At 40.5% G+C, this 14,974-nt stretch overlaps 3 protein-coding genes across 4 annotated transcripts in view; 2 read left to right on the top strand and 1 right to left on the bottom strand.

Moving 5' to 3' along the window:
* Positions 1–962: 962 nt before the first annotated feature.
* On the top strand, positions 963–4,292 carry LOC109951218 (trypsin). Its single transcript, XM_020585571.1, has 5 exons — positions 963–991; positions 2,094–2,276; positions 2,484–2,622; positions 3,041–3,295; positions 4,137–4,292. Exons 1-5 carry the CDS (start codon positions 963–965, stop codon positions 4,290–4,292), a joined length of 762 nt encoding a protein of 253 aa, XP_020441227.1.
* Positions 4,293–6,133: 1,841 nt separating this feature from the next.
* Positions 6,134–12,173, top strand: pink1 (PTEN induced kinase 1). Its single transcript, XM_020585572.1, is given in 9 exon segments — positions 6,134–6,627; positions 8,010–8,285; positions 8,379–8,482; positions 8,588–8,770; positions 8,980–9,143; positions 9,262–9,389; positions 9,783–10,013; positions 10,866–10,920; positions 10,923–12,173. Coding segments are annotated over 9 exon segments (1,713 nt in total). The 5' UTR covers positions 6,134–6,270; the 3' UTR covers positions 11,138–12,173.
* A 100-nt stretch (positions 12,174–12,273) lies between these two features.
* The window catches only part of LOC109951220 (tubulin alpha-1B chain), a 10,121-nt gene continuing 7,420 nt past the window's right edge, over positions 12,274–14,974 (bottom strand). For both annotated transcript variants that reach the window (XM_020585574.1, XM_020585573.1), the window contains exons 2-4: positions 14,564–14,786; positions 14,325–14,473; positions 12,274–14,234 (exon numbers count right to left, since the gene is read on the bottom strand). In XM_020585574.1, the coding sequence (XP_020441230.1) occupies positions 13,254–14,234; positions 14,325–14,473; positions 14,564–14,786 (1,353 nt within the window). In that variant the 3' untranslated portion in view covers positions 12,274–13,253. The remainder of the gene's footprint in view (positions 14,235–14,324; positions 14,474–14,563; positions 14,787–14,974) is intronic.

Here is a 14,974-nt window from a genome sequence, read left to right as displayed (position 1 = left end):
ATGATATTTATTATATTCTATTTTTAGTGTGTGTGTATAAGTATGTCCTTAGTTTGTTCTTCATTGTTTTCTGTTGTTGTTGGTTCAGTTCTGTTGCACATCTGATGAGGAACTAAGGAAAACATTTCACTACATTACATCATGTGTATGTAATATGTATGTGACAAATAAGTAAACACTGAACCTTAATTATAGATTATAGATAGAGTAAATATAATTACACCCATTTTATTCTTTGCTATTAATCATTCATTAACTGCTTAAACACTTGACAAACACCATTAGTCAGTGTTGACTTGTTTCATGAATGCTTTACAATGTACTTGAGGATTACAAGTGTTGTTTTTGATTTCTGACATTAGGGGAAAAAAACGGCCTGATTAAAAATAATTAATTCATGACTCTGTGACAAAATATTTCAGTGGAAAGGAACCATATAGTGCAGATCCGGAGACAATCTTGGTTTACAGTCTCTGAGATGGCACCCAGGTCTTATCAGTACCAGTATCGCTATCATCAAGTGACTCAGCAAAGGCTTCCTGATCAAAACTATACAATTCCTCCTCGGAACAAGGTCTTCAGCTACAAATTTGTTCAGCTACTCAAAGGAGATTCCAATGATGTGTTATTAGCTTAGAAGCTTCCAAGAAGGTTTTTAATATTTGCACACTGTTGTTTTCATAGCCAGTCACAAGGCGGAATAATGCTCATTATCGGTGTGACTTCTTTTATGTTATTCCCCAAAGAAAATAACCTCATGACAAATTATTCTTAAAAAATTTCATCACATCAGCAAAGCTGTAAGCATTTATTTTGTAACATGGAGATAATGGTAACCACTTAGATGTATCCCCATCCTAAATACGTTCATATCCCAAGGTGCAATTGGAGAACTAGAGCTAGGATATAATAATACAAGAGCTTTGTTATGTAGTAGGTCAGTTTCTATGTTGTGGCGTGAGATGGTTGCAGGAAAGAACCAGACGAAAAGGTAATTTCAACAAAAGATTTGAAGATTCAGTTACATTATAAAAGGCAAAAGGAGAGCACTGACCACACCAGTTGGAGATTGAAAAGGCTTGCTGTGTTTGGACTTAACAGGTAAGTAGAAGGTGATTCTAACCCTGTTCAATCAGATTTAATAATCAATAAAGGAGGGTCTGTCCAGATTTCTGAGTAATGATAGTGTCTTAAATAAAAATAAAAACTACTTTGTTACACAAATGTTTTGTATAATATATACTAAAATTGTAGTAATTTAGTGTAGAATTTTCAAAATAAAGCAATGAGTACAATAAAGTATGATGATGAATCAAACTTTTAAGGAAGCCCCTAATGTTTTGAAGAAGTAAATTAAAGTTCATTAGTAGACCAGTACCAGTCAGTACATTTAGATTTTAGTCATTGCTGTAACATTTAAGTTGCTAATACAATAAGACTGTGAATGTTTTTCATTAAGAAAACATTTTATCTAGCATCTTGACCAGTTCTTAGAGTTGAATAGACATTTAATGCACTTAACATGTTTAAAACCACACGGGTAGCCAATATATAAATGGTCAAATTTAAAAAAGCATTATAGATAATGTATTTATTTTCTTTTATTTCACACAAAGACAATCAGAATTTGTCAGGCCCACCTGAAATTAATTAGCCCATACAGTACATAAATGCTGGCAAAAGTCATGTTTTTGCATTTCAGGTGTTAAGCCAAAAATATGAGTCGACTGCGAGGGCCCGTTATGGTGTTACTTTTGACTTTCTCAGTTACAAGTAAGTTCCTCAGTCTTTAAAATTTTAATTCCTAAGAGGCATGACCCACTAGACTGTATAGATTGCTGACAAGATATTGAAACTAAGGGCTTTTGATAGAACAACTGTTGAAATAAGGATATTAGGAGTAAACCCCGCATGATGTGACCTAAGACGTCACCCTCGCATTTGTAGTGGTTTAAGACTATTGCATCATAAAGCCATAGCCATGCTGGAGCTATTTCAAGTAAATGTGTTACTGGTTCAAACAAATGTTTCCACTTTTTGTCGAGTAGACCACAGCACACTTTTTGTAAATCAAAATTGTTATCAACCACAAGAAGGTTTAACTACTGCCTACTCTGGCTGTCCATAGAGGCATCGAGGATCATTGGGGGTCAGGAGGTTGTGCCGTACTCCATCAAATATCAGGCATCCCTGCAGACTGAAACTGGGCAACATTACTGTGGTGGGACCTTAGTGCACTCACAGTGGGTGGTGTCTGCTGCCCACTGCTGGAGGCCGTAAGTACTGACACTAGACATGACCAGTTTCACACTATCACTGAAGTTTTGAGAGGAGTTAAAGTGTTATAATATTCCACTATGTTAACCTATAATGAGGACAGAATTGTTTTTAACAGCAAACATGTGAAATTGTAATTTTCAGCATTTTACTTTTTGTGGGTCAATTCTGAAGCACTTTACAGTATGTGTGGTTTTGGCCCTCAGGAGCACTCTGATGAGGGTGGTGTTAAGTGAACACAGCCTGACCATAACAGAGGGATTTGAGCAGGTTTTCAATGTCTCAAAGATATATGTCCACAACTTTAACTACAAGACATTCAACAATGACATCATGCTCATTAAGGTAAGCAGAAGTGTAACAGAAAGAAATAATACTATTTAAAAAACAAAGTGGGTAACTGGATCCTTGGACCTGCAGAGGGTCACTCCATATCATTTGAGTCCTCATAATTAGTTTAATTTAAAATTTGTTAGAAATTCATCACCTACGTATGTCAGGTATTCCATCCTCCATCTTGTGACTCCAGCCTTGTAGAAGGATAGTCTTAATTTGAGTAATAACTTAAATAATTAATAAGTGATCGAAATTATTGCCAGTTATTTTTTTCCCATTTGACTAATCGATTTTTAATTTATAGGCCCAACAACAAACTTTTTCTCCAGGGCCCCTGAGGCCCCTTGTGTCTCATTTGATGGGTGATGTGTGACTGCTTGGTTGGCGTCTCACACCTGTGGTGTCTTACCTTTGGTTTGGGTTACAGCTGAGTGACTCAGCACTGCTGAATGCCAATGTCCAGCCAGCTGATCTGCCTGATGAAAACACTCCTCCACTTATTGATGATGTCTGCACAGTGAGCGGCTGGGGGGTGACACAGATTTACAGCTTCTACCTCTCCCCTGTCTTACGTGCTGTGGATGTGAGAATACAGCCTTACTGCTCGTATTTCTACTGGGGCAGGATCACCCCAAACATGGTGTGTGCTGGGTCACCAATGGGTGGCAAAGATTCCTGCCAGGTACTGTATGTTGGGTTTTTTTTGTTTCTTTTTATGCATGTGTTGCTTACTTTATTTAGTACATAATGATGTAGCATAATGTTGTCTCTTACAGTATTGTACATGCTACTTTTAACAGAAATATTTCCCTTTTTATTGCTCTGTGTGTTGTATTATAAACTTCTGGGTTATATGTTTTTATTACTCTCTTACAAGCAAAACGATGACTTGTAGTGCATAATAACATTAATAGCCCCTGTTCCACTTTGCAGAGCATGCATACGTACTGTTTCAGTCATTTTTAATGGAGTGACTACGTTATGTCTGAATCTGAACAAGAGCCTATAGCCATGTTAGCAGCTCTCTGAGGCTGAACTTATAGGAGCAGTGGTTCTTTGAGTTTAATGTTACATACAGTATCGCCATGCTAACATGCTCACAGTGACGATATGAGCAGGACTGACCTCTCTAACCAGTCAGAGATTTTCAATTATTTCCACTTGATCAGTAAATTTTGTTGCATTCTCATTTATTGTAATTTCATAATGACAAATATCTGAAGAGCTGGGCAGAGTGTAGCAGATTGTAATGGAGCATAGTGGAGCAGGGAGAGGGAGCGTTGGGTGGAGCAGAGTGGGTTGATTTGGAGCATCACGCTAGCACTACCTAAAGTTACATAGTGTAGCTTTAATTAATATTCAGATTTATGCAGAGAGTGTAACTGTGCTCAGAAGAATGACTCGGAGTTAGAGACTCTCACATGATGACATAATATGATTTCCATCCATAATATGACTTGAACAATTACAACCCACACCAAAGTATTTGTTCATCATATCTAATTTGTCTTGGTAATCCACAGGGTGACTCTGGTGGTCCGCTTATTTGCAATGGCTACTTCGAGGGAATTGTTTCATGGGGTATCAGCTGTGCAAATCCATACTTCCCTGGGGTCTACACCAAAGTGAGGAACTTTGTCCAGTGGATCAACTGGATTATTAACAATGACACGCCATAACTGGTCGCCACAGGCCTAGATGATCTCGATTTATTCATGTTACCTGTCATTTCTAGATCATCAGTATTATTAGTAGTAGTAGTTTGCTGCATTAAACTGGTAATTACATTAAATTATCACCTACACATATTTATCAATACATTTTTCAGTGAAAGTGATAACTCAAAGTGACAAACCCACAGAGAATTATTACCCGACACTACACTTCCTGTCAGCAACATAAACTGGGCTTGTCACTTTGAGCGACACAGTTCACATTATATTGTGTTATTTAATCAGTACTTTAAGTGGATGGGTATGCACTGATGTGCAGTACTGCCACTTCTACATTTTACTCTTTGGTGTACCTGGACTTTTTCTTATATACCAGCACTTCTCACAGGCTGCCGGTACCATTTTCTGCCCTCTCCATGGGCTTGCTTAAGATGAACAGCAGATATGAGCAGTTGGCAGCAGGGGAGCTTCAGATTAGGACATTTCTGCCAGCTACAGTGTGGGAGTATGGGCAGGTTAGCTCCACCAAAAGAGACTTGAGCTCCCCCAGAAGCAAAAGAAGTTCATGTTTGGGTGGTCGCCAATAATCATAATCAGTTTTGTTATATAAATTCTAATCATAAAACAATAAACAATGAAACAAAACACCTCTTTCTCCCACTTGGAGCACTAGCATTTAATCCCTTGTAATTATAAAATTATTGATTGATCCATCTTTAAGGACATCACCCACTAGTGAAACTTTCCTGATATTACCACAAGCACTGAATGAATGGATTACCTATTCACATGCACAATAAAGAGGAGGTCTGCCTCTTATGATAATGGTTGTCTGTATATGCTTAAAACTGTCTCTTGCCTTGGCTTTAGAAGAGTTTAAAAAGCCAATAAATTTGATTCTCACAAATGGAATCAACTGCTTCTGTCTAAAAAACATGTTAATAAGACAAGTAGATCAACATACTTTGACTACTGAACATTGACAGATGAGGTGTTGGTGATATACAGAAGAATGATGGAACAAGTATCTGGAAATGTAAGTTGTTAAAAGCTCTAATGTCTATCCCAGAACCTACCCAACACCCAAACGCTCCTTTAGTGAGATTTTTATAAATGTTCACATTAGCAGTATGTCGAGACTGTTCTGCTTTCTGAGCTCAGGAAGACAAATGACATTTACCTTAGGGCTTCAACTCGCAATTAGTGTCAATACTGATTATTTTCTTGATTAATTATTCAATTCTTTTATCTATAAAATGTCATACAATAATTATCTACAGCTCAGCAAGAACTATTTGATACTTTGTTTAATTGGATTTGGGGTCAGCTATATTTGTAAGAGAGAGGAGGGGGCTTGTCAAGAGGGAAGAGAGAGAGAGAAAAAACACTTTAGACCCAGGAGGGTTAAATGACGAGTTAGACTTGAAGCAGTTTCTGTAGAGTCAACTGGGTTATAGTTATTCTCATTTACTATGATTTATTTGAGAGCTATTAGACAGATGTGCTCAAATACAAATGCACTCAGAATTTAATTACAGACCATGTTAAGTGTGTTAAATGTATAGCATTCGCTGTTACATATCCATATCTATATCTATTCAGTTTTGTACCAGAAACAAATTCCTTGTGTGTAACATACTTGGCCAATAAAGGTGATTATCCTTATCCTTATCTATATCTAAATCTATATCTAAATCTATGTCTATATCTATATCTTCTTCTTCTCCTTGTCCTTCTTTTTCTTCTTCTTCTGATGTTTATTGTCCGTTTGCAAGCCAATTTAAGGCGCATTACCGCCACCTACATGTCGTCTTACTTTACGGCAGCCAAATAGAAAACAGGAGGGATTGTTTAGGGAATTCTTGCGCATGCTCAGTAGCATTGTTTTGTTTTTATACAAGTGACCTTGCACCCTGATGACAGCTGGGCACTGGCTGAAATTACGGACTTATAAAACAGCTGGTCTTATCTCTCCGGTTAAATTATGTCTGTGAAACACGCCATTATCCGGGGACTGGAGTTAGGCCGGTCGGTCCTTCAGCTGGGTCTCCTCAAATCGGGTGCCCGAGTCGCAGCAAAGCTCCGAGCTGACCGTTTCCGGGTAGGCCCGTCGGTCCGCACCGTTCAGCCTCAGGCTTTCCTGCCGTCTCGGTACCGGTATTATCGCACCTTTCTGAAGGGCCTATCAGCTCAGCTTCAGTCCGCCGGTTTCAGGAGGAGGTTTACCGGCGCGTCCCCGCGAAACAGGGCCGTGTTTTTGGCTTTCGGTCTCGGCGCGGGGCTCATCGAACAGCAGCTTGAGGACGACAGAAAGAGCTCGGCGACCTGTCAGGAGATCCAGGTTGGTAAACAGAGAAACCCTGAGCTAAGTAACGTTAGTGCCCTTCAGTGCAGGTCTGATTCACTTTTATTTCTTTAGTTACTTGTTGTGTTTGCAGATACAAAACATAATTGTCAATAATAAAATATAGAACGATATATAATATTCGTAATACATATTTGGTTTAGGTTAATTTTGCCAAGAACAGAGTCAAAGGTAACTCGACATTGACCAAATACTAGTGCATGTTAAAACATTATTCATAATAATTCACTCACGTAATATATAATAATATATAGTGACATCAGTTTCTCCATATTTAGACAAATATATTGTCAGTACTTATCTTTCTTTACTTGTGCACTATTTAGTGTTAGGCATTTTCTTATTATTAGGTTTTTTTTACATAGGTGGGAAGTAAATACATTTACTCAAGTACTGTACTTAAATACAATTTTGAGGTATCTGTTCTTGAGTATTTTAATTTTCTGCTTCTTCATACTTCAACTTCACATTTCAGAGAAAAATGTTGCAATTTGTACTCACTGCAGTGGTTAATAAAACTAAATACAGTATAATTGCGAGATTTATTGATCCTTGGTGTAAAATTCACAAGCTACCCAGCAGTAATTCAAATTATAAGTATATAAGATAGTTAAAATTAGTAGTACCTTTACCAGCTTCAGCATTAAATGTGATTTACACAATAAAACATCGGTTATTATAATTGAATAATATGATGCACATCAATGTAAACTGCCCCATTTTGCCAAATGACTATTTTTACTTTTGTTACTTAAAGTATATTTTATTGTAATGCTTTTGTACTTAAGTAACTTTTTGAATGCAGGACTTTTACTTGTAACAGAGTAGTTTTACACTGTGGTGTTGCTACTTTTACTTAAGTAAACAATCTGAGCACTTCTTCCAATGCTGTTTTTACTCTGACTGTGATACAGGCTAACTACTTTTACTTAAGTATTTCGGTATGTTGTCCACTACCATTTTGTAGAACCACCATAAACTTTGCTGATAATAAAAGTTATCCACCAATCTTGCACTGATCCCGTTTCCTTCTTACTGCTAATATCGATAATGTCTTTGTAGCCATTGCCACTTCATGTGCTTAAGCTTGCAAAAATGGTGTATATTTCTGGTTTAATGCTTTCAGAACTTTACTGGATTTAAGAAAGGATATGTTTTGCTTTTTCTGGGTCTTTGGGAAGAATAAAAACAAAAACTCAATTTATTTTTTTTATTTTATTTTTTTGGTCAAAAAGGTTTTAGGAGCTTTAATCTACTCTTAATTTTTTTCCTGACTGAACTTATCCTTCACCTGGCCTAAATAAAGTATGGAATATGCATACGGCTACCTTTCTGCATCATCATAAATATTTCTGCAGGCTCTGTTCAGGAAGAAAAAATTCCGAAGCCCACTCAAGCCATTCACCTCTGGATATAAACTGGAGGATTATGTTATTGGGAACCAAATTGGGAAAGGCTCTAATGCAGCTGTGTATGAGGCTGCAGCCCAGTTTGCCGCTCCAAAGGAGAGTGACAGGAAGTGTTCTGTGGTGGAGCTGAGAGAACACGAAGAGGATGGAGAGACTCCACGATCTCTGACATGCTGCTCGCTAAAAAACTTCCCTCTGGCCATCAAGATGATGTGGAACTTTGGGGTGGGTATTCGACAACATGTTTGATTTCCCACACTTTTAGGTAGGAAAACAAATAGCAGCCACACTGACTTTTTTGATGCCATTTGTTTGCAGGCAGGTTCATCAAGTGAGGACATATTAACATCCATGTCACAGGAGCTGGTGCCAGCAGGCCCATTGGCCTTAAAGCAGGAAAAAGAACAAGTTACCCTGGATGGGTAAGTAATACACCTTCACTGAATTTATTGTTCCTAACTAGTGCTACAGTACTGACAAGGCTGTAGAAAGATACTCATGAATAGTTGTGGTCTCTTCACATGCAGACAGTTTGGAGTCCTGCCCAAAAGACTGTCAGTGCACCCTAATGTGATCAGCGTGTGCCGGGCTTTCACAGCAGACGTCCCATTGCTCCCAGGTGCCCAAGAAGAGTATCCAGCTGTGCTGCCAGCCAGGCTTAACCCTGCTGGTCTGGGCAACAATCGTACTCTTTTCCTGGTCATGAAGAAGTAAGACCAGCTATCCTCATGGTCAAATCTCATGCAGGATGAGAATTAGAATGCTTTGCAAACAAATGCCACCACCTTCATTTAGAGTTTTATACAAGCAAACTAAAGACATCTAGATAAGTTTTTGCACTGCTTCTCTCAGGCCATTCTCAGTCAGGAGCTATACTTACCCATACAGCACTAGCAGGTCATCTTCTTCTGTGCCATAGCTATCCATTTACGCTGCGACAGTACCTTGAAGTGTCCACGCCAGACCACAGGCAGGCCTCTCTGATGGTGCTGCAGCTCCTCGAGGGGGTCGACCATCTTTACAGACAGGGTGTGGCTCACAGGGATCTCAAATCAGACAACGTGTTGTTGGAGTTTGACTCAGGTCAGAAAATGTTAAGTCAGCAAGAGAAAAATTCAGATAACTGTTTGATATTTGATTGCATCAGTTAAAATTGAAAATAAAATACGTTCAAATTTTAGTTGATTTTGCTTTTATGCAGATGGTTGCCCTCGTTTAGTGATTACTGACTTTGGCTGCTGTCTGGCCCAGAGAGACTCCAGTCTACAGCTGCCCTTCTACAGCCAGTGGGTAAACAGAGGAGGGAATTCCTCCCTTATGGCACCTGAGGTAAGCTTAAGATGTTTTTCATTGTTATTACAAGTAGAAAGAAAATGTCCAGTCTCTTACTGGCCCCTGTACAATTTAAACTTCCATTGTTAACAAAAAAGCAGAGGATTATCAGGGTAGACAGTAAAAGAAGGCCAATACAGAGATTCACACAGGGATACAGTAGAGCGGGTCCTCTCCTAACCAGAAAGTTAGGATAATAGCATAGAAAAGTGCTATACAAGTATAAGACCATTTATCATTTGTCACATAACCACAATCAACACAACCTTCAAGGATCTCCCTCCCTGTGTACCGTCATGCTGCAAAAAAATCTGATTCACACAAGAAAAAGTCTGACACCTCTACAAGATCATTTGTATGTGTTTTTTTTAATGATGTTTCTGCCTAAAGGTGGCCACTGCAGTTCCAGGATGTGGTGTGGTGATTGACTACAGCAAGGCAGACGCCTGGGCTGTGGGTGCCATCTCGTATGAGATATTCGGACAGAATAACCCGTTCTATAGAGCAGTGGGACTAGAGAGCAGGAAGTACTGGGAGAAGCAGCTTCCTCCTCTGCCTTCCAGTGTTCCAGCTGATGTGCAGTTAGTGATCCGATTTCTCCTCAGGAGGAACCCAAACAAGGTACTGCAGGGGTAGTGAAGGATTTGCATTTACCTTTTTCTTGTAAGACGTTGGACCAGACTTGTTATTAATATTAATTGCAATAACTTTTTGGCCACTTGGGGGCAGTGCATAGAACCTTGATCTGCACTATTTTCTCCTTGTAAAATTGATTATGGTCAGTGTGTTAGTAGACAGTTGCCTGTTTACACATCCAGCAGAAATGAAGCAACATTAATTAGTATTAATGTTGGGGTGACTGTGGTTCAGTGGGTAGAGCAGTCGTCTCCCAACCGGAGGGTCAGAGGTTCGAATCATGGTGTCTGCAGTCCACATGTCGAAGTGTCTTTGGGCAAGACACTGAACCCCTAAGTTGCCCCCGATGGTTAGAGCCATCGGTTGAGTTGGCGCCGCAGATGGCTGCCTCGGTTCTGTACCGGAAACAAATTCCTTGTGTGTAACATACTTGGCCAATAAAGGTGGTGATTATTATTATTATTATTGTTTGTTTGATAAGATGGGTAATACTTTATTAAACCTAGTGAAAACTTGTAGCACTACAGCAGCCACATGAATCACAAAACGAATGGCAAAGGACACAGATGTAGAAGATAGTCCTGGCACTATAAATATATACTGCTCAACAATAGTTTCTGGTAATTTTGTACATGATTAGTGCAAGATATGACTTTAGAGTTGTTTCTCTCTCTTTCTGTCATATATGGATATAATCAGTGACTTTACAGTAAAAAAAAAAAAAAAAAAAAAACAGTACAATGACAGCGCTGCTCTTAATTGCAGTAGTGTGGTAATAGTAATATACACCAAGCATCTGATACTACAACAGTTATTCATGTTTTGTGTACTCTGCAGCGCCCCAGTGCTCGTGTAGCTGCTAACATGCTACATCTCAGCCTGTGGGGACGAAAGGCGACAGCGCTGGCATAAAGAAGCTAGCCGACTGGCTGCTGTGCCAGTCTGCTGTGGTTCTACTGAAGGGCTGTAGCAGACCCAGTGGGAACAGAGTGGACGCAGAGGTTCAGAGGAGCTTCCTGTCTAACCTGGACCTGGAGGACCTGCGCACTGCTGTGGGCTTCCTCTTGTATGGGCGAGAGCAGCATCAGGCCTGCATACTGTTTGCATAGATAGGGATACACTGAGAGCCCTGCTTTGTTATCCAGTCAGACATCTCCATTTGTAATGGTTAAAGTCAGCATTTACATCTAGTGGCTGTGTAGCAGAGCGAACGCACTGCTCTGACATTGTTATACATTATGTGTGACTGACAGTGTATTCCAGCAGTAATGAATTATCAAGTGTTGTAATTCATGCATGAACTTAAGGACTTAAACCCAAGTGCTTCTAGTGCCCCTTGTGCAAAATGCAATGTGTGTGCATTGCATCATAGATTATAGAGGCTGCTGTTGGTATCTTTTGTCCACTACAATGAGTGTTTTTGACAGCACCTCATAGCTAAATGATCTCAGGAATGCTACATGGTTTCTTTTAGAAGCTCTAATGCACTTTTAGATATTTTCTAGGCCAGACCCTGCACAGTTGTTTGACCTTTGTGTTTGATGAAAATTGGTCTGCATATAAAGTTTGGACTGATAAAGGTGAAGACCAATGCCGATATTCTTCACAGTTAAATGAAAAGTGGTACTTATCCGACTCTACTGTGTAGGGTAAGTTTTAGATATTCACAGGTAACACACATGTAACCGCCAGCACTCAGCTAGTTAAAATGTTTGTGTGTGTAAGGTTGGAAGCCAAATAATTATTAACTGATTTTTTTTTTGTTTTGTTTTCCTTACAGTGGGTTGCACTTTATGTCCATGTCTGCCACTGTTATGGCTCACTGGTGTTGGATTGTTACCTAATACCTACTGTGTACTGGTAAATGACTTGTTAAGTCTACAGTTAAATACCTGATCATGTTCACACAATCATGTGCTCAGTTATAGATACGAAGTTAAGTTTATTTCAAAATAAAGAAGGTAAGAAATATTTTGCAGCTGTTTCAGAATAAAAGTATCTGTAATGATCCTTGAGTGAATTGTGCGAATCATTGTTTTTTTAAAAACCCTGTTGTTGTTCTTGTTGCAGTATCTCTGGGAGTAAAGCAGTCAATTTAGATTTAATTCAGAAATACTACAATTAAAACATAACACTGCTTGTTTGTAAAATATAAACTGTAGGATTAATATTAAAAAAGATATTTAATATGCATTAGGCCCAAATATTAAAGAGCCCCCCCAATCAGCATTACCAAGTCGACCAGTTCACGTTACTGCCTTTAATGACTTATTCCATGACTTACTGCACCAGATTTATTATGGCCTTCATCTACTAGGTTTAACATACAGTAAATTTAAACGAGTATAGAAATCACAAGCCTGTAACAGGACATATTGTACAGAGACAATGGATGATTTCTTAAAGAGCCCATGGCATGCTTTTCTGTGTTTTCTGACATCTACAATGTTACAACAATAAATTATCTCAAACATGACTCACAGCTCCAAAAACGTGTACATATGTTGTTATAGTTCTGTGTGGAAGTGATTTGGTTGATACAAGTCTTCATGTCAGTTTGCCTGGCCTCCACAGATGCCACTGTAAAAGTGGAATTTTTTTGACTGCGCCTGGTTTGGTGGATCTATTTTCCCTCCTGCTGCTGCACTGTGACCAGAGGATGTGGACAAAATGCAGGGCCTGAGGTTACTGCATGTCTGGGAATGTTCCTGTACAGGGACTCACTGTTTTACCTGGCCAGGTGTAATCTACAACTTGTTTTGACTGCTTGAGGCCAGTGTGTCTGTCACACGTGATGTGTTGCAGGTTGGCAACACATCAAGAGGAAGGTTGGTCTGTTAATGCCTTTTTTCTGTAACGTTAGAGAGAATTGTTGTAAGGCTGGAGAAGTTGCTATGTCTGCATTATGCCAGTTAGAATATGGGGTTTCTCAATTACCCGCTTTGTTTCACACATCTCTTTTCATCAGTACATGTACCGCTGTTCACCTTCCTATGGAGGAGACATTCAGATTAATTAATGCCGTTGCAGTCTGTTTTGCTGTACACTTTCATATTCTGGCTCAAACATGAGGATTTGAAGTAATGTCATGGTCGAAAACAGCTTATTTGTCAAAGTGTTATGTTTATAGTCAAGCCGGTAAATAACAGACAAACATTTGTGTGGAATCTATTTCAGAACACACTGGACTCAACCAGGACCTCACTAATTGCTCCTTTATATCTTTTAATACTCTTCTCCTTCCTCCTCTCCCTCTCCCTCAATAGAGTCAACTCCGACCTCTTCATAATCCTTCTCCAGAGCAGCCATGTCCTCCCTGGCCTCTGAGAACTCTCCCTCCTCCATTCCCTCACCCACATACCAGTGAACAAAGGCACGCTTAGCGTACATCAAATCGAACTTGTGGTCAAGCCGAGCCCAGGCCTCTGCAATAGCAGTGGTGTTGCTCAGCATGCACACAGCCCTCTGGACCTTGGCCAGGTCTCCACCAGGAACTACAGTGGGCGGCTGGTAGTTGATGCCGACCTTAAAACCAGTGGGGCACCAGTCCACAAACTGGATGGAGCGCTTGGTCTTGATGGTAGCAATGGCAGCATTGACATCTTTGGGCACCACATCGCCACGATACAACAGGCAGCAAGCCATGTACTTGCCATGGCGAGGGTCACATTTCACCATCTGATTGGCAGGCTCAAAGCAAGCATTGGTGATTTCAGCCACTGAGAGCTGCTCATGGTATGCCTTCTCAGCAGAGATGACTGGGGCATAGGTGGCCAGAGGGAAGTGGATACGGGGATATGGCACCAAGTTGGTCTGGAACTCTGTCAGATCAACGTTGAGGGCGCCATCGAAACGAAGGGAAGCGGTGATGGAGGACACAATCTGACTGATCAACCTGTTCAGGTTGGTGTAGGTAGGACGCTCAATATCGAGGTTCCTACGGCAAATATCGTAGATGGCCTCGTTATCCACCATGAATGCACAGTCAGAGTGCTCTAGGGTGGTGTGGGTGGTCAGGATGGAGTTGTAGGGCTCCACCACAGCGGTGGACACCTGGGGAGCTGGGTAGATGGAGAACTCCAGCTTGGACTTCTTGCCGTAGTCAACAGACAGACGCTCCATCAGCAGGGAGGTGAAACCAGAGCCGGTGCCACCTCCAAAGCTGTGGAAAACCAGGAAGCCCTGAAGGCCAGTGCACTGGTCGGCCTGAGGACAGAGAGGGAGACACACTCAGCAAATAGAGTTATGTCATTTAATGAGGTATTTGAAAGCAAACACCCCATTATAATTACCCACCAATTTGCGGATCCTGTCCAACACCAGATCAATGATCTCTTTGCCGATGGTGTAGTGTCCACGGGCGTAGTTATTGGCAGCATCTTCCTTACCAGTGATTAGCTGCTCAGGGTGGAACAGCTGGCGATAGGTCCCAGTGCGCACCTCATCTGAAAAGACAGATTAGGTCATATATGATTAAAGGGCTTGACAAAATGAAGTCATGAGGCAACTGTTAATTTATATTTCTAGGGGTTTACCAATGACAGTGGGCTCCAAGTCCACAAAAACTGCTCTGGGAACGTGCTTTCCAGCTCCAGTCTCACTGAAGAAGGTGTTGAAGGAATCATCTCCTCCACCGATGGCTTTGTCACTGGGCATCTGTCCGTCCGGCTGGATCCCATGTTCCAGGCAGTAAAGCTCCCAGCAGGCATTGCCAATCTGGACACCAGCCTGTCCGACGTGGATGGAGATGCACTCACGCTGGGGTGAGGAGAAAAAAGATTTGGATTAAGATGCAGATCTGACATAGGGAATGGAATTTACACAACATCCATCCATCCATCCATCCATTTTCCTTCGCTTATCCGAAACCGGGTCACGGGGGCAGCAGTCTAAGCAAAGATGCTAAGACTTCCCTCTCTCCAGACACTTCCTCCAGCTCCTCCGGG

The sequence above is a fragment of the Monopterus albus genome, unplaced genomic scaffold (assembly GCF_001952655.1).
Source record: "Monopterus albus unplaced genomic scaffold, M_albus_1.0 scaffold371.1, whole genome shotgun sequence".
In the NCBI taxonomy this organism is placed as follows: domain Eukaryota; kingdom Metazoa; phylum Chordata; class Actinopteri; order Synbranchiformes; family Synbranchidae; genus Monopterus; species Monopterus albus.
This window is presented reverse-complemented; position numbering and strand designations above follow the sequence as displayed.

Excerpts from the sequence above, each read along its gene's own strand:
- LOC109951218 (XM_020585571.1), top strand. The coding sequence starts at position 963 with ATGGTTGCAGGAAAGAACCAGACGAAAAG. Across the intron at positions 992-2,093 it reads GGAAAGAACCAGACGAAAAG|AAGGTTTAACTACTGCCTAC; the intron begins GTAATTTCAACA and ends ATCAACCACAAG. Across the intron at positions 2,277-2,483 it reads GCTGCCCACTGCTGGAGGCC|GAGCACTCTGATGAGGGTGG; the intron begins GTAAGTACTGAC and ends TTTGGCCCTCAG.